The 25,123-nt window shown below is 41.1% G+C and overlaps 3 protein-coding genes across 9 annotated transcripts in view; 2 read left to right on the top strand and 1 right to left on the bottom strand.

The window, feature by feature from the left end:
• ASB7 (ankyrin repeat and SOCS box containing 7) overlaps positions 1 to 11,083 on the bottom strand; it is a 29,662-nt gene extending 18,579 nt beyond the window's left edge. For all 4 annotated transcript variants that reach the window (XR_011154137.1, XM_069025752.1, XM_069025754.1 and 1 more), the window contains exons 1-4: positions 11,017 to 11,083; positions 10,229 to 10,323; positions 4,731 to 4,829; positions 1,361 to 1,621 (exon numbers count right to left, since the gene is read on the bottom strand). Coding sequence is in view for 3 of the 4 variants with exons in the window: in XM_069025752.1 (XP_068881853.1) it covers positions 1,361 to 1,571 (211 nt within the window). In the remaining variant the exon portion in view is untranslated. The remainder of the gene's footprint in view (positions 1 to 1,360; positions 1,622 to 4,730; positions 4,830 to 10,228; positions 10,324 to 11,016) is intronic.
• A 286-nt stretch (positions 11,084 to 11,369) lies between these two features.
• LINS1 (lines homolog 1) lies at positions 11,370 to 22,574 on the top strand. Of its 4 annotated transcripts, XM_069025291.1 has the most exons (8): positions 11,370 to 11,548; positions 12,157 to 12,218; positions 15,268 to 15,796; positions 15,891 to 15,980; positions 16,853 to 16,994; positions 17,236 to 17,826; positions 20,523 to 20,703; positions 21,672 to 22,574. In XM_069025291.1, exons 3-8 carry the CDS (start codon positions 15,398 to 15,400, stop codon positions 22,570 to 22,572), a joined length of 2,304 nt encoding a protein of 767 aa, XP_068881392.1. In that variant the 5' UTR covers positions 11,370 to 11,548; positions 12,157 to 12,218; positions 15,268 to 15,397; the 3' UTR covers positions 22,573 to 22,574. The 4 variants fall into 4 exon arrangements, with proteins under 4 accessions (XP_068881392.1, XP_068881393.1, XP_068881391.1 ...); XM_069025292.1 differs by lacking the exon at positions 12,157 to 12,218; XM_069025290.1 differs by lacking the exon at positions 11,370 to 11,548 and having other exon boundaries at positions 11,720 to 12,218.
• A 932-nt stretch (positions 22,575 to 23,506) lies between these two features.
• The window catches only part of CERS3 (ceramide synthase 3), a 43,745-nt gene continuing 42,128 nt past the window's right edge, over positions 23,507 to 25,123 (top strand). Inside the window, exon 1 of the mRNA XM_069025297.1 lies at positions 23,507 to 23,587. The gene's annotated coding sequence lies outside the window, so the exon portion shown is untranslated. The remainder of the gene's footprint in view (positions 23,588 to 25,123) is intronic.

Here is a 25,123-nt window from a genome sequence, read left to right as displayed (position 1 = left end):
ACAACAAAAATAAAAACAAACCACTGCATCAGCAGCTGTGTAATATGAAAACCTATAAAATGAAAATACATAGGAATACAGAAGGGATTGGGGTCTTTTATCATCTTTAAATTTACAGATAAAAAGTTAAAAGCAATGTATGTGACTGAAAGCCTTAAACTTCTGATTTATCAAACTGAAGGTTTGCATTTATCTGCATATACTACATTTAAAAAGTTGAACTTAAAGTTATGTATTAGTGCAATTTAGTAGTTTTTTTCCCCTCTTCCAATAAGGACATGGGGGTTGACCCTTTTATGTAGTTACAGTATGTAGTAGGTATATCCACAGAGTCCAGTTGCTCAGGCTGTATTTCACCACTGCTCTTAAGGAACAAATCACTGATTGTGCCACTACCACAGCCTGTTAATGCCACTCCACTTTCAGGATGATCCATACAGCTGACAAACACTGTGACAGACACAAGTGGCCAATATGGCCTCAGATACACAAAACATCAGAAAGATCATTTCAGCTTGCTTGGGACTGAAAACATATTAATTCATAATTCATTTGGTAAGAACAGTGCTAGGATGGAGGATGCTGTTCTTTAAGAGCACTGATCAGAACATGGAGAACATCTACTGATTTCCTCGCCGGTACCACATTAAAAGATTAGGACTATCCCCTTCTAAAACTTCAGGTGGCCTTGGAAGATAATAAAGCAATGAGAAATTCTGACTGTACCACCTGAGGGATAATAATCATCACCCACATGAGTATCACTTAAATCAACAAAACTCAATCAGTTCTTGAAATAAAGCTTCATCATGGCTGGATGCAGGAGAGCTGTAAACTCATCTGGATTAGCTGACACTAAAGTCCTTGCACAAAGAGGACTGTTTTCATAAAGTTTAGCAGATTCTGTTAAACCTATATTAAACTTAGTCTTTAGTGCAACTGGTTAACTCGCGTTAGAATTCTGAAACAAACTTCCCTAGGATTTCAATTCAAGGACCTGCCTTCCTCTAATAATACCCCCTAACAGAGAAGAAAAGCCTGTAGTGAGTGCTCCGAGTGCATTTCATTTTATAATGAGTCCTTCTGCCCTATTTTCATAATGCTTATTCATTCCTTGAACAGTTCCTAGGCAATGCTGGGGGGAAAGAAGTTATTAAGATATAAAGCTAATCTATGATGTCATTCACAGAGTATGCATCAGAAATAAACAGAGATTAAGAACAAAAGAATAACAAATAATTACAAAAGATAACCAGAATTATGAGTATGATATCTCATCAGTGCTGGAAAGCCCTGCAGTGGAAATTGGGATAGAAAGGTGTCAGACGAGCATCAAGATTTTTCTCTGTGGGCAACTCACCTCCATGCTCCAGAAAAACACGGACACATCTCTCCTTGCCTCTTGCTGCAGAGAAATGAAGCAAGGTCCAGCCATTGGCATCCCGACCATTTGGAGAATATCCCTGCTCCAGCATCTTGCGCACGGTGTGAACATCGCCAGCAGCCACGGCAGCCTGGATCTGCAACTCTTCCTGTAGCTCAGGGTTCCTCCGGCAGTGGTGGTGTAACATCCTAGCTGAGTCTGGCCTTTACAGGAGCCTCATGAGCTCACACGAGTCACCTTCAATCAGTGTGAAGCAGGAATAAATTAGGATTGGGATCAGAAATGGGGTATCTAGGAAAAAAGGTCGGCATTAATGAAATGTGATGCTAAGATTTCTCTCTATATGCTGAGAAAAGTGATGTCACACTGAGAATAAGCCCCAAATGATCTCACTGTTATTAGCAAAATCATAGTACATGGCTGACATCACTGAACTGTAAAAGAAAAGGACACTTGCACATTATAAACAGTAAATGTTTTCTTCAGAAATGACAGCATCAAACAGCAATTCACCATTAAAGCAACTGAGCAATAAGCAAAATGAAAAATCTCTGGAACTCACCACTCATCTCAAAATCACACTGCAGTTAGTATCACTAACTCTGGAGATAGCAGTTAAATGGATTATCCAAAGTATGGAATGGATGACCCAAACTGTTGCAGGAAGCAGCACTGCACTGCTACAGTAACTGAACTATGATACTCTTTATTTTTCTAGAAATGTGCCCCTTCTAAGCTTCAGTGAAGATATCTTACCAACAGGATCCTGAGACCTACTGCACGTGAGTATTAGTAACACTCATGTTCAAACTGAAAACTTTAATTATCTTTTTTCCTTTTTTACCCTTTTTTTTTAAATTAGAGTCTACTGTTTATATTCTGGCTTGAGCACTTCCTAGTTAGCACATAAAGGCTGCAAACAACTTCCACATTCCAAAAATCAAGTACAAGGATAACAATATATGAGACCTGAAAATACATTTAAGTGCAGTTACTATAGTCCTGTCAAACACCATGAGAACATATATCAGAATAATTCAATTTAGAATTGTCTTGATAGAGTGTATGAAAGCTGGGCCAAAATGGTATCTAAAATAGCCACTGTAAAAGAGTCTAGAAACAAGCAGACACTGGGAAACAAGGAAATACTATATCCTCCATGCTCTGTTTGAAAAGTATCATCTGCAATTCTACGTGGGGACAAGAAAATAAACAGGTATTTAGGGATTCTTCCCCAATACACATTCATGTGCATTGTGTATTATATGCTATAGTCTTAAAATGGAAAGGAGTATCAGAAGAAAGAATAAAAGCTCAGGGCATGCTGAGCAATAGGGGCCTCAGAAAATATTCAAACATGTTGCAATGAATATTAACAGACCTCGAAGACTACAAAGAGGAATGTATTTAAATACCTCCAAAGTTAATCAAGATTAAAGTACAAAGAAAAGTTTTAAAGATGAAAATTAATTTCAAGCAAAACTTAAAATTTACAGTAATTTTTTGGTTTATTAGGATGTTAACCCACATCACCACCTAAACCTTCTTTTAGGTATCATAAGGATTTCCAGATCCGCAGGTCATTCAAAAGACATTGCAATCAACTCCCCATATCCCACTGGACACTTGTTTTCCTGCAATCCAGATATACCCACAGACAAGAGAAAAGTGAAAGCATCAATCACTGCCAACTTTGCAGACAAAGGCACAGCATGTATTTGCTCTTCTACAACCTCATCATGCCCATGGTAAAGAAGTTATTTATCTGCTTTTTGGAGAGATATAAACTCATAATTAACAGGTGCTCCAGTGACCCTACTTACCCTGCAAATATGGAAACCACACACAGCAAACGCCTGTCTTTGACATTTATAAATGCTTCAGCTTACCATGTACGCCAACAATCACTACTTCAGCAGAGGGTTATTAAAGAAGACTTTTTAGCTCCATATGTTATACATGGCTTAGAAACTGGCTTTGTTTTGTTTTATAGTGTGAACTTCATTATCTGAGACTGGGAGGAAAGGGGATTTACAAAGCAGCAACTGCTAACTCAATAGGTCAGCTTTTACAGTATATTCCAAAAATCAAACTTGGTTAATCTGATGACAGTGGAAGTATTTCTATTGACTCTAATAAGCTTTTGCTAAGCTCTTTTCTAAACTCCAATTAGCACTTCAGAACATGCTCACCTATAAGACAGTGAGCTTGACTTCATTCTGCATCACACCACTAACAGCACGGTTAATAAAATTCCAGCTGCAAGAGTCAGATCTTCCTTTGGATTTGCAGGTGAAAACTGACTGTAGAATCTAACCGATGATGAATCGTGCAAAACCCTTAAAAAACAGTAAATCAGACTGTGTCCCTTTAGCCCTTGTTTCTGGATACCTACAAAAACAAGATATGAAAACTTTTTTTCTCAAACTGAGAATACCTGATCAAAACTTACTGTAAACAAACTTTATGATGCCATTTTTACAGTCCTTTATTGTAAAGGACCACTACTTGCAAGCTCTCACGTGGTCTTGAAAATTAAGGTCAGACTAGTTGCTCAAAATCCTACAGAATGAGAAGGGATGACTAAAGAGATGAAGTGAAATGGGATTTCTCATTTGAGGGGCCAGCAGTATTCCCCCTGCAAGTCTCTGTGAAGACAGTTGGTTAAGGAAAAGCAGAGCTCTCTCTCTCACACTTCTCAGCTGGTGGGTATATTTGTAATGCAGCATTATAAAAAATTGGCATTGGCTCCATATGTTGCATGTGACTAGCAGAGCTTATTCAAATTAGCTGGTACTAAAGTACATAAGTACTAAAACATACAAAGCAGAAGACAAAGTCAGGCAGCTCCTTTTATCACTTGCACAGTTTCTGTAAATATCCACTCTTCCATCTCACCCCTATGGCAAGCAATGAAATTCAAATGACAAGAATATTTAACCATAACATTAAAGGTTTCAGGATAGTTCTAGGTACACACCAGCTTTGAAAACGTTTTCACTTCTGCTCCATAGATAATTTAAAACTCCTTTTTGCAAAGCCCCATTTAAGACATCAATCTTTGGAGAAGAGAAGGAGGACTACTGGAAGTAGCCCTTTGGCATTTAATATTTAATGTTTTGCAACTGTAATCAATCTCATTCAGAACTCAGCATGCATTTGGGTTGTTACATATTGGCTTTCTGCATGCATGTTAAAAAATGAAAGGAAGCATAGGGGGGAAAAATATACCTATATATTCTTGGTTAGAATGATTTTTATAGTGCCACGAAAATGGAGGACAACAACAGTTACTTAATTGATTTTGCAAGTACAACAGGATAAACTCAATGTGGTCCTGAATTACCTTATAAGAGGTTGTTACTCTTTGATGAATGTCCCACTCTTCATTGTCTTCACTGTTCATAATCTTCTGTGCCCATATGTGCCAAACAACCTGCTACCCCTTAAAAAAAAAGGTATTTCTTGTTAGTTGCAAAGAATAAAAGTGAGAGGTTTACTTACTCTTACTTTGTGTGAGAATGCTACATTTTAATGCAGCTATGTCAGAAAAGACCCAAAGTGTGTTTTCTATCATTATCAAAGAGTCCTCCAGAGGCTGGGGTGGGGAGAGTTTGCTTCTGCCATATGAGGAAAAGGCTACAGAGAATATTTTATGGAAGACAAGAGAAATGAGAGGCATGCTTCCTCTCTGGAGTAATCCTTGAAGAAATTGTCTACATCCTTCTCTAATAAGTACATGTATCTGCTCCTGTATGGAACAAGAATGGATGCAAAGGTTACAGTAGGTATTTCTGCCTCACTGCTCAACATCTCCCTGTGGGAGTCAGATGCCAGGAAACACATTCAGGATCCATTTAGTTCTTCCCAAACTACTTTTGCGGGTTTTATATTTCTTTGTGGGTTTTTTTTCTAGTTGTTTTTGTATAGGGTTTTGATTTATTATTTTTTTTAATCTCTACCCCATCTCTGCTTCTGTAAGTAAAGAATAAAACCTGACCCCATAGAACACTGAGCTGTGTCTTTCAGCTGGATTTGGAGAGCCACCAGCCTGTCTCCTCTCCCTCATGCAACAGCTCAAGCTGACACATGCTGCATTTCATGAACAGGTAAAGCCACCTCCACAGTTCAAGAAAACCACCACCTCAAAAATCTTCATCCTTTTCTTGATATAGAAAAACTACTCTCTAAGAATCAAGGCTTACCAAACACCAGTTACAACTCCTGTGAAGACTCCTCCTTCAGACTAACCCTCCTTATCCTCCCTGTCACCTGTAGTTAACAGGATCAGTCCCAGACCATTTCTCCTGTACTCATCAGTGTTATTTCCCTAATTCGTTGTATACCTCTATCTGACCTTTCATTTCCTCTGGCTGCAAACTTTTAGTGAAAGGCCCCCTTATCTCATCTGAGCACTGCAATAATATAATAAACAATAAAACCATTAAATACTTAATTGTACAGCTGATCACACAAACCCAACTGTGACTTGTTTCTTCCGCAAATGAGTTGCACCAGAACAGTTCCATGAACTGTGCAGCTCTTAGCTTAAGTTCAAGTTTCTGCCACTTAATGTAACATAAAATCATGCTTCTGCAATGATAGCTCAAAGAGGAGGATGAAAAAAGCCCTTTTCATCCCTCTTATGCACATTTTCCAAGAGCTTTGCTTCCCAAGATAAAGCATACAAGGTCTTCAGATATGCTTACAGCCCTGCACAAAACTGCACTGCCATGACCTAATTTGATCACATTTCTAGCCTTGTTTTTTTGCATAGATGATCAGTCGTTCACCTTTTTTTTTTTAAATTTTTGCATGATTTTCACTTTAAAACCCACACATTTTTTATTAGCTGATGCAAATTAGAATTGCACTGACTTCACAGACTACAGACAAGGTAACAGATTGCTCCACTAAAAAAGTAACAAGCTTTTTCCCCCCAAAGGAAAATTAGCTGCATATGGCAAGAGTAAGATCTGCAACTTTAATAAAAATAAGTCATATTTAGTGAAAGAAAAGCTCCCTCACTCAATGACTTAACTAAGTTTGATTAAAACACTAATAATTATAGTAGAAGCAGCAGTAATAAAAATAACAAGACAAACATCCTCATTATCTATTGATAATGTTTCATGTTGTCAAAGAGATCTTAGACTTTTCCACATCAGTGTGTCACTTCTTGAAAGTCACTGCAAACATCATGTGGAAAATTAATTCCAACATATGTATATACTTACTTAAAGAAAGTTAAAGGTTGGTACAAAAAGCAAGACCTCAACTCTCAGTATTTTTCTAGTTCACAGAGCCTGACAGATAGACCTGATTCCTAAACTCTGAAATTATACATCCAAGAGCAGAATAAAGACCATAACTTACTGATGCCAGCCTAACTCTGTACAACAAGGAAAGTGTACCATTACACACAACATTTAGTATCTGGCATAGACCTAATCAGTGTAGATCTGAGTTGCCAGTAGTTGAAATATTCTGAGACATTTAAACCAAATAAACAACAGAAAAAAAGGAAAACCCTGTGAAAAAAGAATAATCACATCAGCCTTCATTAGTCTCACAACTCACTTCTCCTACCCCTTTCAAAACTTGAACAAACTAAATGTGTTCTCACTCAAATGGCATTTTAAAAATGGTCAATGTATTTTTGACAAACTAAACACAACCATCATCTTCAGCTGTCACTCAGGTTCCTATTCCAGGAGCTCTCCAGACAAGACAGTAGGGCAAACAATTGTGTTGTCATTTGCATTCTCACATCATAGTTGTGCAGTTTGCAAGTAACATGTGAAATATCAAAATTGCACAGAGCCTTATAATCCTGAATATATTTTCTGCTGAATGCTCCATGCTACAGCCCAGACAGACATCAAGTGACGTATCCCTGTGGCTGAGATGAAAATCACCAAGCAACACATGCGAGTTGCTGGGTCTGAAAGCAATGAGTTAACAGTGCACGAATCCAGAACATCACAGAGGAACTGCTGCTTCAAAGGAAACAAGCCTTCACTCCTCACAAGCTGTCGTTAAAAGTTACACATTTCTTGTAAGAGCTCCAGTAAGGCCAGCTTGTAGCTCGGACATACTAAATTTAAAATAACCAAAAGAGGTAACCTAAAAGTGCCCCACCAATTTCAGGTGTTCACAGAGCTAGAGATGGTGCTGTTACACACTAATAAGCAGCTGTTGTCTTGTTACATTCTGCAGGTGGGTGAAACTGAAGCACAGAGGTGTCATTTTACTACAATTACCCATCTCACAGAGAGGTTGTGAGGTCTGACTTTGGGCCTGATGAAGAATCAGAGAAATCACCCAGCTCAAGCAACTTCAGGTCTGCAAACCTGAGGGAAACTTCACCTTCACAAAGCACATCAACTATTAGCCATCCTCAGCACCCTCGCCCAAACACTGGCAACCATAAGCACAAGCAGAGCCCCATGAATAAAATCCTGCAATTCCTTCCACATGCAGGACCTCAGTGCTGATGCTAAAACAAGATGCCTCACAGTTTTTTAGAGTAGAGAATGCTGCTTCAGGTTCACACAGACAGAACCTCCTCCCTCAAGATGTGCACTGACAAACTGCAGGGAGCTTGTTGGAGATCCTCATGTACCAAGCAAAAAATACCAATTCCCCTCCAACTTACAGCAGTGCTGCTACTAAGTTTTAAACAGCAAAAGTCAGATGGAAGCTTAGCCTTAAAAGTAATTAATTTGTAGCAAGTGCTAATTGCTAAGATTTATGTATTTTCACATGACTTACTATCATTAGAGAGCCCAAACACCAACATTGCATGGAATGACAGAAGCAGGAACCAATGGCGAGTTCAAACCACATTAAAGCAGTCACTTCAGCGCTAATTCTCAGAGCACAGCTGATGAACAAACTGAGTGTTGCTTACAGAGTTTGTGTCATTCAACAATCTCTAGAAGCATATTTGATACATATTTCTATTTAATACAGCCTAAAAAAATCCAAGTGGACAAAATTTGTTGGATGTCTTTACTGGACAAAGCAAGATTTTCACTGTGATAATATCAGTCTGTAAGCACTGCTGGAACGAAACAAAACCATCCCTCAGACAGCACATTTCCTTTAAGGGTTTAGAATTCACAATAAGGAAAAACAAACCAAAATGAGTATATAGCCTGAAGACTAAAGCTTTCTCTAAAGGGCTGCTATACTTGCAACATGCTGCATTTCTTCCAGGGATCAAGAGCAGGACTTCAGCATTTCAGTAATCTCTGTGCCTTGTTTCAACCATGTGCAAATTTCTGCCAGAAGTTAATTCCCTGATTCCTATGAACTCAATTCCAGTCTCTGCATCCGAATCAAACTTTGCTGCACTGGCATTTCACACTAGGAAGGAACTTCACAAATCAAATGAAAACTTACGTCTCCTGTTGTGAATAAATCCCAAAGATCTCATGAATTGTCGGCACCAAGAGGTGTCCTGTGGGAGCAGCTACAGCCCTGACGTGAGAGGCACTGGGTGGGTTGGGAAAAGGGAGTTATAACAAACTAAATTCAGATGAAACAGCTGTGCCATAACTGCACAGGTAAGTTTGTACTGATGCACATCTGCCTCACCTATTAGAAGGAAAATCCTTCCTGGAATCATACTGGGCATGTCCACATGTTCTGCTATTACTTGTAGGTTATCAAAATAACATGAAAAAATTCTTCCCTGCACTTCCAAAGCGTATCTCAGAATTTGTTGTACTTGTGTTACGGAAGGATTTTCTATTTAATCTTCAACACACAGCAACTACTTTTTGTCTTGATCTAAAGACATCTGTATTGGAAAAATGATCCAGCCTTGACCAAGGCTGTTGGCAACAAGTACTGCTCTTTCTCCTGCAGGCTAATGCTCAAAAACAACTGATTGCCAACAATGAACAACGTTTTGGTACAGTCAGTGACATCTCTGAAAACACGACATGGACCAGAGGGAACTCTATGGAGGGCATCTTTGCCAAAAAACACAAACTCACCTACATTTGAAACAGATTAAAATGGCTTCAAGACAGACTCTGTGTTAAAAGAATGCGCAGAAACTCCATCATTTGGAGCACGCTAACAGTAGGATGCAGAAAAAGACTGACTGACATCATTCACCCCCCCACTCTCTCTCCTAGGATCCATCTCCTCATCTCACCACATAAAACACACAATTCTCCCTACGAACAGCTCTCCCCCTGAAACAGAACCTCCCTCCTACCAGCAGGATTGGCTTTGATGACTTCTTTCATTTTTCCCCTTAAGCATCCAACAACATCATCTTCTTCTATAATTTCAGTCCCAAAAGTAAGTACTTGTAAACAGACACCATCCAATTAATTTCAATTTTTGCAGCTCCGTTACAACACATACACATAAAAAAGTGACCCACACAGGAGTGAAGTATGACTAAACCAACATAATGCAATAACCATGACCTAGCCTAATAAAGATTTTAGAATCAAAACAGAAATAGAAGCAGTGTTGAACCCATAAATTTATGGGAAAACTTTAAGAAAAGATTCTTTTAGCAACCTAGAGCAAAGTAATTTTAAGTGACATTCCATCCTGAGATGGAAAAAACCCCCATTAAGTAGCAATTCATAATCAAAATAACATTCACAAAATAATTTTAGAAAATTATAAAGTGCTACAAGTGTAATTCAAATGGGCTTCAGAGCTTTCCAACTTTAAAAGGTCAACAGCAAGCAGGTTTTAAGAGAACAAAGAAATCTAATGCTACCTATTTAAATCCATAAAAACACAAGAGGCCCCAATCCCAGCCAAAACCATGTGTCTAGGATGACTCTGAGAATCTAAATGAATCATCACCTTTCTGGGGGTTTTTTGAGTGCTGTTTTCTCTCCTCTGTGTTAATTTGTTCTTTGGAGTCACTATTTTTAATTCTCCTTTAAGGCAGTTTAAACCTAAAAAAAAAAAATAATAAAAGTAGAACTGAGCCACACAATGACATAAAAGAGAGAAATGAAGAACAAAATTGGTTAATACAAAAGCAATAGCTAGGCAAAATAGGAAGAGCCTTCACAAATTTGGAAGGAAAGGGGTTATCCATCAAAATCGGGATCTCTCCTGGAAAAGGAGGACACTCTTTCGGGATACTGAGGAGTTGAAGGGATAATAACGGCAGGACCGCTGCCCTGTCAAGGCAGCTCCTCCAGGGAATGGAAGTAAAGATAAGCGCTAAAGAATGGGACAGGAAGTAACCCAGAAAGCTGAGCTGCTGGGAAACCAAACCTCTCCCTCGCAGGAGTTCACGCTCCAGGAGCCTTCAGCCGCACACACACACACGCACACAAAAAGCCGGCCAAGCCCCGGCACACAGCTCCAAGGCCCGGCGGCCGCCAAGGCACCCGGGGCGCCGCCGGGGGCTGGGAACGGGGACCCCTCTCCGCGGGCAGCCCCGGGGGCGGCCCGGAGCCCGCCGCGGGAGGGGGCAGGGGCGGCGGGGGGCTGCGCACCCCTTCCCAGAGGGGGCGGCGGGGGCGCCCCTCACAGCCCCGCACCCGCCGGAGGGGCTGCCCGGTGTGGGCGAGGGGAGGCCACGGGGTCGCGCCCCCCCCTCCCCGCGCCGCGAGGGACCCCGGGGCAGCCGGGGTTACCTGCGTGACCCGCGTGCCGGAGCGGGGCGGGCCGGGGGCCCCGGGCGCGGCCGCCCCCCGCGCTGGCGGCGGCGGCGGGCGGGGGGTCGGGGGGGGCCGAGCCGAGCGGGGACACTTCGCTCCGGGCCGCCCCCCTCGGCTCGCGGCGGGGTCGGCGGGCGGGGACTGACCCGCGCCGCGGCCAATCCTCGCCCGCCGCGCCGGCCCCGCCCCCGCCCGCGCGCCGCCGCCGCGTCGCCATTGGCCGCCGGGCTGACGGCGGGCCCGCCCCCGCCCGCGCGCCGCCGCCGCGTCCCATTGGCTGCTGGGCTGACGGCGGCCCCGCCCCGCGGCTCCGCCCCGCTGCCGTAAAGCCGCGGAGGAGTGGGGGATGGCTTTGCGACAGGGGGCGGCGGCGGCGGCGGTTCCGGCGCTGTGACGGAGCGGAGTCTGGGCCTCGCGGTCCCCCGGGGGCGGGCGAGTGGCGACCGTTGCCTGGCAGCGGCCCCCGGGCGGCGGGGCGGGGACGGGCCCGTGCGCTCCGCGGCTTGGGGTGACTAAGCGGGGCCACGGGCGTGCGGGCCGGGGGGGCGAGAGGCGGGGCCTGGAGTGAAAGGGGCGAGGCCGGATGAGGAGGGGTGGGGCCGTGGTCGTGTGGGCGTGGTTTGGCTGTGCGGGGGCGGGGCCGTGGGGAGCGAGGCGGTGGCGGGAGGGGCTGAGGCGGCAGCGGGCGGGTGAACGAAGGGACGGCGGCTGCGTCCGGCGGGCTGGGGCTCTCTGCGCTGTGCGGGTGCCGGGTCGGGAAGCCGCGCTGGTGTAGGGGCGAGAGGTCTCGGCTGCCCTCAGTCCGGCAGGATGGGGCTGCGGAGGCTCTGGAGAAGCGGTGCCTCCGTGCTCGCTATGCCAGCCCCGAGTGTCGCGTGTGGTGAGGGCTCCGATGAGCGCCCGGCGCTGGCCGTGCTGAAGCGGCGCTGTGAGCGGTGCGATGAGGGGCTGGTGAGGCGGGACCGGGTGTGCTCCTGCCAGCAGTGACTAAAGGCGCTCGGCAGAATTGCAGCCAAAGCATCTGGCGTACTTAGTGTCACAGTTAACAGGGATTGCACAGCTCAGGTTATTTGCAAACTCTGGAAGGAAATTACACTAATTTAGAGGCGTTTACAGTATTTCAGCGCTGAGAAGAAGTTTATTCTTTATTGAAAGATGAGCCTACGAAGTCACTGCAGGTACAAGGAGTCCAAAGTGTATTTTATTTCTTTAATGCTATTATCATTTCATTGTAAGGAGATCCAGAGCCTCCAGATTCACAACCAAAAGTCATGGACTGGTGTTTCATTTTGCTTTATCAGATTTAATTTTTAATGAAAATAGGGTGGGGTTTTGGATAGTTTTTCTCCCAAAAAGGGCCTTAAAGCTCATCTCATCCCGCCCCCTGCCATAGGCAAGGACACCTTCCACTATCTCAGGTTTCTCCAAGCCCCGTCCAACCTGGCCTTGGACACTCCCAGGGATGCAGCAGCCACAGCTTCTCTGGGCAACCTCTGCCAAGGCCTCCCCACCCTCACAGGGAAGGATTTCTTTGTAATTTGACTGGACTAACGTTGATGTCATGGTTTGTTTGGTTGGTTTTTTTTTTACTAACACAATGGCTTATAATGACATGCAATAACTCAGAGATATAAGTGAAGAGCAGTAAGTTTGACTTTGATTTTGAAGCATTATTAATCATGAAAATAACACACACCCCCGGTTTTTTGTTTCTTACCTTCTGCATAGTTTTCCTTCCTGTCTTTTGCCTGATCAGTCTATATATAAGGTTTTTAGGACTGTTTCTTGTTGTTTATGCAGGAGTCTGGCTCTGTGAGGCGTTGCCCTAATTGGTTTTTAGATGCTGTCATGAACAACTCAGATAAATAATACAAATAAGGGTTGGAGTTTGTCACTTCTTTACTCTTCAGCTTTGAGCTTTTCACTCTCGTGCTGTGTCTGAAACAAATCTAGTCCTTGTCTCATATTTTCTCCCTCTTTGAAGTAAATGTCTTCAAAATAGGCCCCCTAACTTTTATTTTCCTTCATTGACTTATGTCTGTGATCTGTTGTCATGTGTGAGTGAGACATACCTTAGAGATGCTTTTGTAAAGTGTTCTGCAAATTAATGGTGGAACATAAATGTGTTATGGGAGGATCCAGGAAAGCACAGCCAATATTGTGTGGTGAAGGTGAAATCTCGCAGTGGATGTCTTAGAAAAGTTCTGAATCTCTTCTGTCTTAACCACCTTGCTGGATCATGTGAATTTGTGCATGAGATCTGTTCATTTACCACAGAAGGTGATAATTCAAGTTGATCTCAAACACAGAACTAAATGTGTTGAGATAATTTTACTTTATTAGGTATTCATTTAGGAAGAAATAAAACTCAGATAGGAACAATAGCTGTATAAAATATTCAGTGATTTCTGAAGAAATTTTATAAGGTTTCAGGTCATAAATTTCCACCTCAAGTAGAATTCTGAATAGATTCTGCAAATGAAGAGGGAATTTATTGCCTGAAATATCAGATTTATTCTTAACATCCACAATGTGGAGTATGGGAAAGAATGGGGGAAGGGTTGGTTCTATCAGGTGAGGAACATGCTGTAACATTTTGGAGTTTTCAGGTCAGCCCTTGCTGAATGTGTCTTTAAAAATACCACACCAGAGGGAATTGTAGATCACTCCTGCAGGCAACTTCATGCTCTCAGATTTTAGCTCCTTTTCTGAAGGAAATGCTTCCTGATGGTGGGAGAAGTGATGAGTCAGGGTAGCATATCTTGGTCTACCTCTAATCCTTTGTGCCTTTGGGAAGCCATTTTGTCAATACATGCTTCAGTTGCAGTTAAAAAATCAGGTTGTAAAAATGAAGGTGTAATGCTCAATGTTTGATGTTGTTTTAAAAACTTATGAAGATTATAAGCTAGAACAAAAATGCCTCATATACTGACTTGTACAATTCCATTGTTTTCTAATATTCTGCTAAAAACAAGTAATAATTTAAAATATTTGGTCTGATGACAAATGCAGGTGGAATTGATACACAGATGGGAAGAGGTTTAGAATTTCTTACTTTTGGAAGACTGAACTGTTTTGTTCCTTTGGTAAGAAAGGGGAAATATATTTAAGTAAAACCCAGCTACAAGTGGATGCAGGATTCTACCTGGAATTCTACCTGGTTGATTATGCCACACTTAGAGATGGGGATCCAAAAAGTATGCAAAGTATGAAAAAAAGTATGAAAATTCCTATTAAGCAACTTAAGTTCCACTCCTAACTTCACCATAGATACAGGTAATGAGTTTGTTTGTTGGTTTTAATTTAAAAAGGTCTGGTTACAGAGCATGTTAAAACAGCTCTAAAAAGATAAATATTACAGATGAGCGTCACTCTTAATGTAGGTGAAAAAGAAACCCTGATGTTCTTAAGGTTTGTTTTTGTTGGTTTTTTTTTTTCTGAGAAGATGGGGTATCTGTCTGGCCATTTACATACTGGATAGAAAATTGTGAGGGCTTAGGTGTTCACACTTCATGCAGAGATTTGAATTCTTAATAGCGCTTCATTTTAAGCTATAGCAAATATTCCAGTGCTGTGATTGAAAGATATCTTCCACTGACATGGGGATAAATACTTTTTTTTTACTTTTCCTGAATATGTGTAAGTGTTTTTATTGGCTCTTAATAAATTTTACACTTTGTTTTAATTTTTTTTTTAAATTTTCAACTTCTGAGTCCCTGTGCCCTTGAGGTCAGCCCACCTTGAGTCTGTGTGCAGCAAAAGTCAAGACTTGTCCTTTGGCTTCCATTTTTTGGAGAGCTGATGCCAGTTCCAGCCCCAGTGGAGAAATGAATGTTGCCAATTCGGAGGAAAATTTGCAGCTGAAATTTTATGCCTGTTTTGGAGGCAACTGTCACAAAAGAATTTAGGTTCTAGTAGTTTTAGCAATGTAGAGAAAGACTTGATCCAAGTTCTCATATCTTTAGGAGTAGCCCTTAGTAATAGTCACCTTTGGTTTTGTTAATTCCAGCAAATTAATTTTGGTGTTGGTAATATAATACTGGAACTGTGAACTTCTTCCCAGCATGGTAATTCTTCATTTTAATGTCTCACTGAGACAGTTTTGTACAGCTAAATTTGCATTTTCAAAATAAGTGTAATAATGGTAGCATTAACTCTAAAAATACGTGTTACTCTTTTCTATTTTCTAGTTGCTTGCAAAGTAACAGCAAAATATTTTGTTTATAGGTAACTTAGAAGAGAAATGCCCAGTGGGGCTTCTGTTTCTCTTACTGGATGAGAATAACTTGGAAGCTGATTTGCAGTGAATTATCAGTGAAGACACACAGCATTTTCTGGAATATTGCATGATCTCATAATGAAGATCTCTCTCCTGCAGCAGATGTATAAGGACGTCCTGGCAGGCATTCCCCTAGCAAGGGAAAGTCATCATTATTCCTCTTTAATTAATCTGTGTGTTGAGCAGCCACCAGAAGGAGATGAATCCTGTCATCAGAATCATCTGCCATCTACTGCTGGTGGCATTAGGAGCCATCAGGACACTGATATGTCAGATGTCCCTGCAACAGATGATTTATCAAACAGCTTTGCAAACATGAGCTCCTCGTTCTGCCCACGAGAGGTGATGCTGCTCCAGTTAACCTTGATCAAGATGATGGTGGCGAAAGCAGAGTCCCAGGAAATTGAACTCCACACAAGAAAGAAGTACTGTGAAATTTTTGTTCTTCTGAAGGAGGCAAAAATTGACTCAAAATTGGTAAGCTTTTATAAACTTCTGAAAGATTTTTTTATAAAAGAAAAACTAAAAAGGAATGTGCCTTAGACATTTTTCCTTTTTTACCTATCTCCAGATTCACCTGCTTGGTTGTTACGATCGGCTGTTATCTCACATGGCCTCACAAACTTTAGCATCTCTTGTGTATTTCCAGCTGAAGGAAGAGGTGAGTGTGGCATCACTTCACAGCTCAAAAAAAAGGCTTAGTGAATCTGTGCCTGCAGGTTGTTCTATTTGACTCTACAGCCAAGTTTTTATTGTGTTATATTTTCTGAGAAACTTTGTCAACTGTGTTAGGAGGAGCGTGGAGTATGGAAAGCAAGGAGATCTGATGTGTAGCAGAAGTGTGGAATGTCTTTATAAAAATCTAGAATTTTATGAAACTCTTTTAAGGTAAAATATGTGTAGATGACAAGAAATATTCTCTTTAAGGATGCAATACAGATATTAAAAAAAAATCATGATCTAAAAAATCATGATCTAGACTATCAGTATTTTTACAGTTCCTTGGTATCTGTTGGGTGATGCAGTAGATAAAAATAAGTAATAACCTCTTGGAAGTTAATCAAATGCTTTGATGTATCTTCTTGTTTGAATATCCCAATTACTTGATGTTTTTTAAAATTTGCTGCATATTTAGTGAATATGTATTGCAGTCTCCATAGTAGCATCCTGAACACAGATTTATTTCATAACTATGTTTGTAATATTTCTCGCCAAGTTGTCTGGGAATTATCAATTCAGATCTCGTCTGTCTACAGCACTATCTGATTTTGGGTAGGTCACATGACATTAGGAGGTTTGGTTTTCCCTTTTTGGAACATACAGATAATTTCTATTGCATGCATATGTTGCTTCACCTTTGTAATTAAAGGCCTAATTAATGACACAGGACAGACACTATTTCTACCTGTGTTTTGTCTGTGCCTCCATTTGAATCTTTTTAATGTACAATTTTAAATAATTGTATTATGATTTAATGTAATTTACATAATAACTGAAAGCATACGTGATTGGTTTTTGAATTATTTTTCTTAGGACGCCTTAAATGTCACGTGGCTCAGCTTTAGCCTGAACACGCTGTTGGGATTGCCCGGGAATGCCCGGGTGGCCGATTGCCTGTGGACTCTGGTGGCGATTCTCAAGGAGACGCTGAAGGACGCGCTGGTCCCCAGAGCAGGTACGGGCGGTGCTGCGGCGGTACCGACACGCGGGAGCCGCCAGGGGGAGCAACTCACCTGGAATTCCTCGGGAATAGTTCGGCCCTAGGACACCTATTCCCTTCCATATACAGGGGGTGACGACGTGGTGTTAAAACGTAGTGGTTTAACCATATTTATATTCTGACACCGGTTTATTTCCTATTTACTGATTTATCTGTGTCACACTGTGAGTCAATAATGTGCCTCTTCTTGCCATAGGTGTTCTGAAGAAGTTGTTGGCTCCTCTTGATGCGGTGCTTGAGGGATTTTATAATGCCATCCTGCTCCATCATTTTGACAGTCACCACTACACTTCACCTTATTCTGAAGCTACAAACAATCTGATCAGCTTTATAGATCTGCTTGAAGCACTTTTGGCTTCCAGAATTGAAATGGAATTACCTCTCAGGTGCCAGAGAATTTTGTTTTTGAAAGTTTCTTATGTCCTCAACCTTATTAGTTCATCAATTCCCTATGTAATCAAGAAGAAATTAATTTTGCTCCTTAAAAAATGTGTCCTTTACAAGTCTAGAGAAGATGCTAAAAGTGGATCACTGTTTTTACAAACCCCATCTTTATGTGAGGATATACTTGCACTGAGTAATGCTATTCTGCAGGTTGTGAATTTGACTTGGCTTAATCAGATCCCACTCAGTGGAAAGTCCAGCTACTTTGGAAGCAGTGAAGCTGCTCCTGGAGATGATTCTCAAGGTGGTTCTGACCAAACTGTTCTCAGGGCCTTAAGTTTGATTGTGCTTAAAGCTCTGGAATTCAAGATTCACAACTCTGCAACAGAAGCAGAAATGAAAGGTAACAGTCCATTTAAATTTTGTTCATTAAGCAGCAAGAGCTTTAGAGCTTTCAGATTTTGTAGTCATACCTCATTAAGACTGTAAATAGATTTCAGCTGAATTGGTGGTGGTGGGAGGGAGGAAATAGAAGACCCACCCAAGAAACTGCTGTTACTGTGTCCTGCCTAATTATATGTCTCCTTGCGTTTTATCAAATCCTTAGCCCTGAAATATGTTGGGCTTGAAACAGTTGCATTTGGGATTGAAACTTTTTCCTATTAAGAAGTTAAGCCAGCTTGGGAACACCAGGCTCCTCTCCAGCTGGAAGAGAGTCCATAGCACAAGCATCTACTCTATTCAGGGTGGGGAACTGAAAGGAACTGCAGGTAATACTCTTACCTTTTCCAAGGTGGAGGTAGAACTTTAGGCACCATTGTGCATTTATTTTATTGAAGGTACAAGGCATTACTGTCAGCCAAGTAATGTAATGAGGCAAAACTAGCTGTGGTATAGAAAGGTAAATAAAAATAAGGAACTTCCAAAGTAAGGCACAGGGAAATTGTGGGACTTAACACAGAATCACAGAATGGCTTGGGTTGGAAGGGGCCTTAAAGATCATCCAGTTCCATCCCCCTGCTATGGCAGGGACACTTTCCATTAGACCAGCTTGCTTCAAGCCCCATCCAACCTGGCCTTGAACACTTCCAGGGATGAGGCAGCCACAGCTTCTCTGGGCATCCTGTGCCAGGGCCTCACCACCCTCACAGAAAAGAATTTCTTCCTAGTATCCAGTCTAACCCTGCCCTCTGGCAGTGGGAAGCCAGTCCCCCTTGTCCTGTTACTCCAGGCCCTTGTCCAAAGTCCCTCTCCCGCTCTTCTGGAGCCCCTTTAGGCACTGGAAGGGGCTCTAAGGTCTCCCCAGAGCCTTCTCTTCTCCAGGTGAACACCGCCCATTCTCCCAGCCTGGCTCCAGAGCATCTCCATGGCTTTCTCTGGACTTGCTCCAGCAGCTCCACATCCTCCTTATGTAAATGGTTGTGTTCTTCACCCTGACCGACAGGTCTGGTCCTTCGAATTACCAGGTGTGAGCATTCCTCCCATAGCTACTCCCTTGGGCTGGTTTGTTGTAGTGAGGAGCTGGACTTGGGCAGGAGAAAGGGAGAGCTGCTGCTGTGCCGGGGCTGTGCCATGGGCAGCAGTGGGATGGCCGGGAATGCTGCAGAAGTGGCGTTCCTGACGGGAGAGGCTGCAGTGCTGTGTCACACTGGGAGCCAGTGAGTGCCTTCTCCCTTGCTGTAAGGAAGCACCAGGGTGAGGCTTTTTGCCCAAGAGACCTTCCGGGAATCCCATCTTCCCACCTGCCCTTTTCCCGCTGAGAGCACCTCATGCACATCTGATGTGTGAATGTGGATGTGCAGGTTCTATGATCAAAGCAGTGTGCTGTCCCTGGATTACAGCCTTCATGGAAAAAAAAATGGAAAAGTTCAGAAGCAGTATTTCTAGTCAGGCATCAGTGAGAATGGGCATTTCTATATTTACTGATTATGTGGCCAAAAATGATTTCTATTTCTTTTTAAACAAGGATGAAATTTTACAGCACTTCAAATACATTGAGGCGTTTTTGTTCTAGATGTAAATATTATTTTACTTTTTATATTTCTATGCTATGTAGCAAGCCTAAAATTAATTTTTAATTTGTCCGTGCAAAAGAGCTACAACTTCCATAAGATAGCTTCTGAAACTTTTTCCCAATTTTTGGAAGATGTTATATTTGTGATGTCAGTTCCATTCTTAAAGATTAATAATTAATATAAGTATTTCTAAAGAATATTTTCCTTGTGATCCACCTTCTGAAACCTGTATAGAGACTGAGACTGTGTAAGAACAAGCAAAAAGAAAAAAAGTATATCCATTTTAGATGTGCCTATGAAAATTTGTTCTCAAAGAAAGCCATTCTCCTTTCTTTTCCAGATTCATGACACAAAAATTAGTTAATTAGATTCAAGCACCCCAACTGTCAAGAGGAATTTCAATTTGAAAGAAATGTTACTTCTTTATTTTAGTGACATTACAGGAAGTGTTTAAAACAAGCACCTAAATGCTTTAATATGCTAACTTCCCTTCCGGGAAGCTGCTTGATCTTCTTGCTATTAACATGGATTAGAGTGGCTTAACTTTAATTAATTTCAATTTTGAGAGTAATTTCCAGATTTATAGGGAAGAGTTTCAGTCTGAAGAGTAACTATTAATAACAAAGATAATTTGATATTCCTATTATTTGCTAGGAGGAAAAGCAAATCTTAGAGTCAAATATTAAGGAAAATCACGTAGTGATGTAGTAAATGAAATTGATTTCAATGTTGCAGGAGAATTTTTTGTTTTCTAAACATTGAATCTGTGCTGTGTTATATCAAAAACTGCTCTGTAGTACCACACTATCATGCAGTATCTCATTAGTATTGAACATGTAAGTTTTCTGACTTAAGGGAAAGAGTCTCTGTGTCTAATGAATACAAAGTGATTTTTATGAGTAAGCTACTGCACTAAAACGGCAAGAACCAATCTATAAAATTTGATGCTGTGATAAATCAGTTGAGCTAAGGAGAGATAACTGCATTCATGAATTTTTATGCACTGTTAATTTAAAATATAGAGTGTATGTCATTTGGCAACAAAAAATGTATCGCAAAAGTCATGGTTGCTTCTTCTTTTCAGGAGACTTTGAGAGTTCCATGTCCCAGCTGTTGATGTTCTGGAGGAGTCATGTAAAGCCTTCCCCACAGTCTCACCCAGTTGTGCATCACTGTGAATGGCTCTCCTTGGTTTTTATGGAGCAAGATGATGACATGTGGGAAGCTGCTAAAGTTTTATTACTCATCTATTTAAAATTTTATAGGTTAGTGTACTTTTTTTTTTTTTTAACAGAACTATGAAGAATTGTACTTTAGTGAGGTTACTGTGACATACATGAGTTCCCATTAGTTGTTTTTGTTTGAAGGAAAATTATTTTTTGATAATTTAAAATCCCCCAAACCTCAGGATGATGCAATAATGAGTGGTGTAAGAGCTGATAATTCAAGTCTTTTTTTGGATGGAAACAGGGGAGTTGTGAAACAGTTTCCTCCTAAATACTTTATCATATCCTGTAATTCAGGATAATTGACTTCATGTCTAAAATAGTGGTTAGACAGATAAAAAGTAAGATTGCTTCCTTACAGTACTGAAGGTTTGACAAGATTGGGGTATCAGAATTAAGCTTCAATAATTCAGGTACTTCTGACAAGGTTTATAAAGATTGGCCCTATGGGAATTCCAGCTACTTAATAAAAATGGATATTGCTAACAACTGAAATGTGTTCTTAATGGATTTGTTCTGGACATACAATGCTTCATTGTTGTTTAAATTACCATACAAGATACTATCCTGACTTATATTAGGCCCTTAAGCTTCAAATGGGAAGATAGTGCAAGTAATTAGACGCTTAACTACAAGTAGGCTCCTCTTCCAGTGTGTGTAACATTCTGAAAGTTAGTCTGATTTCAGGTTTGCAAAAACATTAAAATAAGATTGTTTCATATTTATATTAAAATACAGTTTATGTGTTGTAAGTAACTTTGTTTATTCCAGAAGGAATGTTTCCTAAGGAGTGCCCTTTAAGGCCTGCGTTAAGTGCTTTGGCTTCCTCAGCTGTCCAATCTCCTGGCCCCACCTGCCTTCATTCTTTCTCACTCCGATATAAAATCTTCTTTTTTTGCTCTTACCTTTTCACAAAATTAAAAAAGAGCAAGAATCCGTCTTCTGGATAATGCCGTTTGAAAATAATTGTAAACTTCCATTGAATTGTTTTCTGACTTACTTTTCAGGTTACGGTGTGATGCTGCTGCTAACCTAAGCCAAAAAGAGGAGGAATCCTGGAAGTTCCTTGTGCATACAGGTGGATATAACCCACACTGTATCTTTTTATTCTTTCTGGAAAAGATTGCATTTGATTCCACAGTACTCCTAGATTTTTTGATTTCATCAGAAACTTGCTTTCTGGAGTACTTGGTCAGGTACTTAAAGCTTCTTGGGAAGGAGTGGCATCAGTTTGTAGATGTCTGTAACCATTTCGATACCAGGCACAGCACTTTCCACTCAGTTTGTTCTGTCAGGCCACCCCACCAAGAAAAGCAAAGCTGCGTGACTGCGGAGAGTTTGCAAAATGCCTGTTGTGAACCAGAACCACAGACTCCAATGTCTTTGGCTTCTTCTCACAATTGCCCGGTGTTTACAGCACAGCAGGGCAGTAATGAAGCTGCAGAGTGGAACCAGTCTGACTCATTGACAGGCACCGATAGCGCGTCCCTGCTGGGTTCTCTTCAAAGCCTGGTTAATTATGACAGCTCAGAGGACTCGGAGGTGGAATCAGACAGAAAAGAGTGCTTGGTAAACGCAAAACAATTGCCTGCAAACAATGAGGGTGAGGTGAGGAGAAGGGAAACTGGTTGCAGCTGCAGAGATGATGACCGGAATCCACGCACGTCTGAAGTGTTGCCTCTGAAACCGAAGGGGTCTTGTACCTCATCCTGTTGGACTTGTATGGCATCTTCAGATAATATTGCATCCCTAAGAATAATGCTTTACAAATCAACAAAGTGTTTGGAAGAGCTGCAAGAAGCTATTTCTAGGTTGCAGAGAAGAAATCTTTTCCCATATAATCCATCTGCGTTGTTGAAACTGCTGAGCCACATTGAGAAGATGAGTAAATCCATGAATCCACAATAATCCAAAGTGTTCTTGTGGGTTTTTTTAACAAGTTCACCAGGGAATATTTCCATGAGATTAATGACTTCTAAAGCTCTTGCTTCTTGCAGTAGTCAGTTCATTTAACCTCAGAGAGGGTAAACATGGGTTTGGTTGACACCCTAAAACTCTGGAATTGGATCCATGACCTGAGGGTCCTAGGCTTATTCATGACATGTATGCCAATGTACAGTGTATAAGGATTAATTGTTGGGTATTCAACATTTTATAATAAATAACTCACGTGAAAGCATTTCAAAAATATATGATACTTAAAGTATTGTCAATTGTATCTAATGTCATTCTATTTATGAATTCACTGCCACATTGGTAGTGGTTTATGGACTACAGGGCAAAGTTAATGCAACACTTGACTGCTTAGAAGTTGGGCTAAATAATATAGCTGGGGACAGTTTACTGTTTATCCTGTGTATTCTGCATTGGTGCATTGCTCAAAGTGGACCTTCAGGTGTCCATAATCCTTTAATTAAAAGAAAATGTAGATGTGAAATTAAAGCATATATTATCTATGGAAAACTCTATTCAAGAATTATATTTTAAATTAAGCTTAGGTAATGCAGAAGTGAAATTCCAACAGATTTTTTTGCATCTATCATGCATTTCATATAAATATAGGATGTATACTTAATAAATGAAAATCAGAAAGAGAATTAGAAATTAAGTGACTCCAGTGCAGTGAGATGGATATTGAAGATGTTAAATTATTATACTTGTATCTTTTATTAGATGTAATTTGAATAACCTGAAAAGTAAGTGTCTGAGAGTTTGCCTGGGGGAGTGAGTTCAGAGCAGGATCCAAGGCAGCATGTGCACTTAGCAGGAAAGCACTTGATGCTGGTACGTTTAACCTGCAGCTTGTAATGATCTGCCAAGAGTTAGGCACTGGGACAGTACTGACAACAGGAACACTGGGAAAACCTCAGACCTCTTCAGAACTGTGGGAAGCAGTTTTTCCTTTTAGGATCCTCTCTTGAAGGTAAGTGCTCTCTTCTGACTGAGAACAAGTAAGTGCTGTCTTCCTTTTGAATAGCTATTTAGTGTTAAATTTAAATAGATACTGAGCTAAGATGAGCAGTCTCTGGAGCAGGTTTCTGACCCTCAGATCTCTGTGGCTATCTTCTGCATTAGTCTTTAGCTCTGAACTGGTGAATCAACGCAATTGGGAGGGGAAGAAAACTAGGTGTAACTTATGGGATCCTTTAGCTGGCAGTTCCAGTGCTCTCCAGTGACACTGGAATGGTATGAATTCTCAGGAAGGTTTGAACCTCAGTCTTACTCCTTCAGGATGACAGCTGTGTTTTACGTAGGAAGGAGTGATCCTCTTCACTGGCATGAAGGAGATTTGAATATTCTGGGTGTTTGTTGTACCTTGGTTTCTTCCTGAGACCAAGACAGCCATTGTGCAGAGGGGTGGTTGGGAATGTCAAGGAAGGGAAACCTTTCCATGCATGCCTGCAGTTACTATAGTTAAGAACTAACCTTGGAGTTGTCCAGGGCAGAAACATGCCTGGCTTCTCTTTATGTTTGAGCTCAGTTATACTGTAGCTGCTGAGTTGCTCATTTCTGTCGGCACTAAAATCCCTCTGGGCGTGTTCAGAGATGCAGTTCCAGACAACTTGGGAACTTTTCAGTTCAAACACAGGAAGTGCCATGGGCAAGGTGCTTGAGCAAGAGTTTCTCAAGTTCACAATTTTCAAAGTAGGTAGGTACTTATATTTCAGTGAAATCCTTTCCACTATCCTCACTCCTTTTGTAATCTAGCCTTCGCTGACTAAGTTATTTTAATTGAGCAATTCCATTGTTTTCACTGAACGTAGTATTGGTCAGCATTTCTTGGTCTACACTTTGCCAGTTGGAAGTATCTAAATTGTAGCAATATCTCTGACATGGATATGATGACTGAGTGGGGAAGGTAGAATGGTGTGATAATTTTGGGTAAATCCAGATTATTTGTCAGTGGTTGCTACAACTATATAAGCTCTTTTAAATTAAGAGTTCAGACATCTCAGAACAGCGTGTAGAATGTAGCAAGAAATGTAGGAGCCATAACCTGATTTTTTAAATACAGCAAATCCAATTGCAGTCCAATTGTATTTAATTCTTACAGGCCTGTGGCTGACTGTGTGCCCACCTGGTTATTAGAAGTGATCATTCCCACGTTTCCCTTCTCAGAAAACCATTGTTTTAATTCTCAGGATGTTTTAGTTGTGGGTAAATATAGTTGGTATCTGGCAACTAGATACCTTAATGTGTTGATATTTTACCATTTATGACCTGAGATGGATTTAAATTGATGAGTCAAAGTTTTTTTTATTGCACACAAAATGAGGGTGAGACATGAAAGTGGATTGTAGTTCTTCGGCTGTATTGAGAAAGTCAACCACAAAAAAGCACCTTGCAAAAGAACTTGTATTTTAATCCATTGGTGAGTACAGAAAGTGGTCTGGTTGGGGTTTGTTAGGTTTTGGTTGTGTTTTTTAATGATAGAAAGTTTTTAGGCACAGCTATTATT

This window comes from Aphelocoma coerulescens, chromosome 10 (assembly GCF_041296385.1).
Source record: "Aphelocoma coerulescens isolate FSJ_1873_10779 chromosome 10, UR_Acoe_1.0, whole genome shotgun sequence".
NCBI lineage: Eukaryota > Metazoa > Chordata > Aves > Passeriformes > Corvidae > Aphelocoma > Aphelocoma coerulescens.
The sequence above is the reverse complement of the archived record's forward strand: the minus strand, read 5'-3'. Positions and strand labels throughout refer to the sequence as shown.

Bases quoted from the DNA above. Each gene is read 5' to 3' on its own strand.
- LINS1 (XM_069025292.1), top strand. From the start codon at position 15,398: ATGAAGATCTCTCTCCTGCAGCAGATGTATAAGGACGTCCTGGCAGGC. The intron at 16,995-17,235 runs GTACGGGCGGTG...TTCTTGCCATAG, and splicing joins CGCGCTGGTCCCCAGAGCAG to GTGTTCTGAAGAAGTTGTTG. The intron at 20,704-21,671 runs GTTAGTGTACTT...CTTACTTTTCAG, and splicing joins ATCTATTTAAAATTTTATAG to GTTACGGTGTGATGCTGCTG.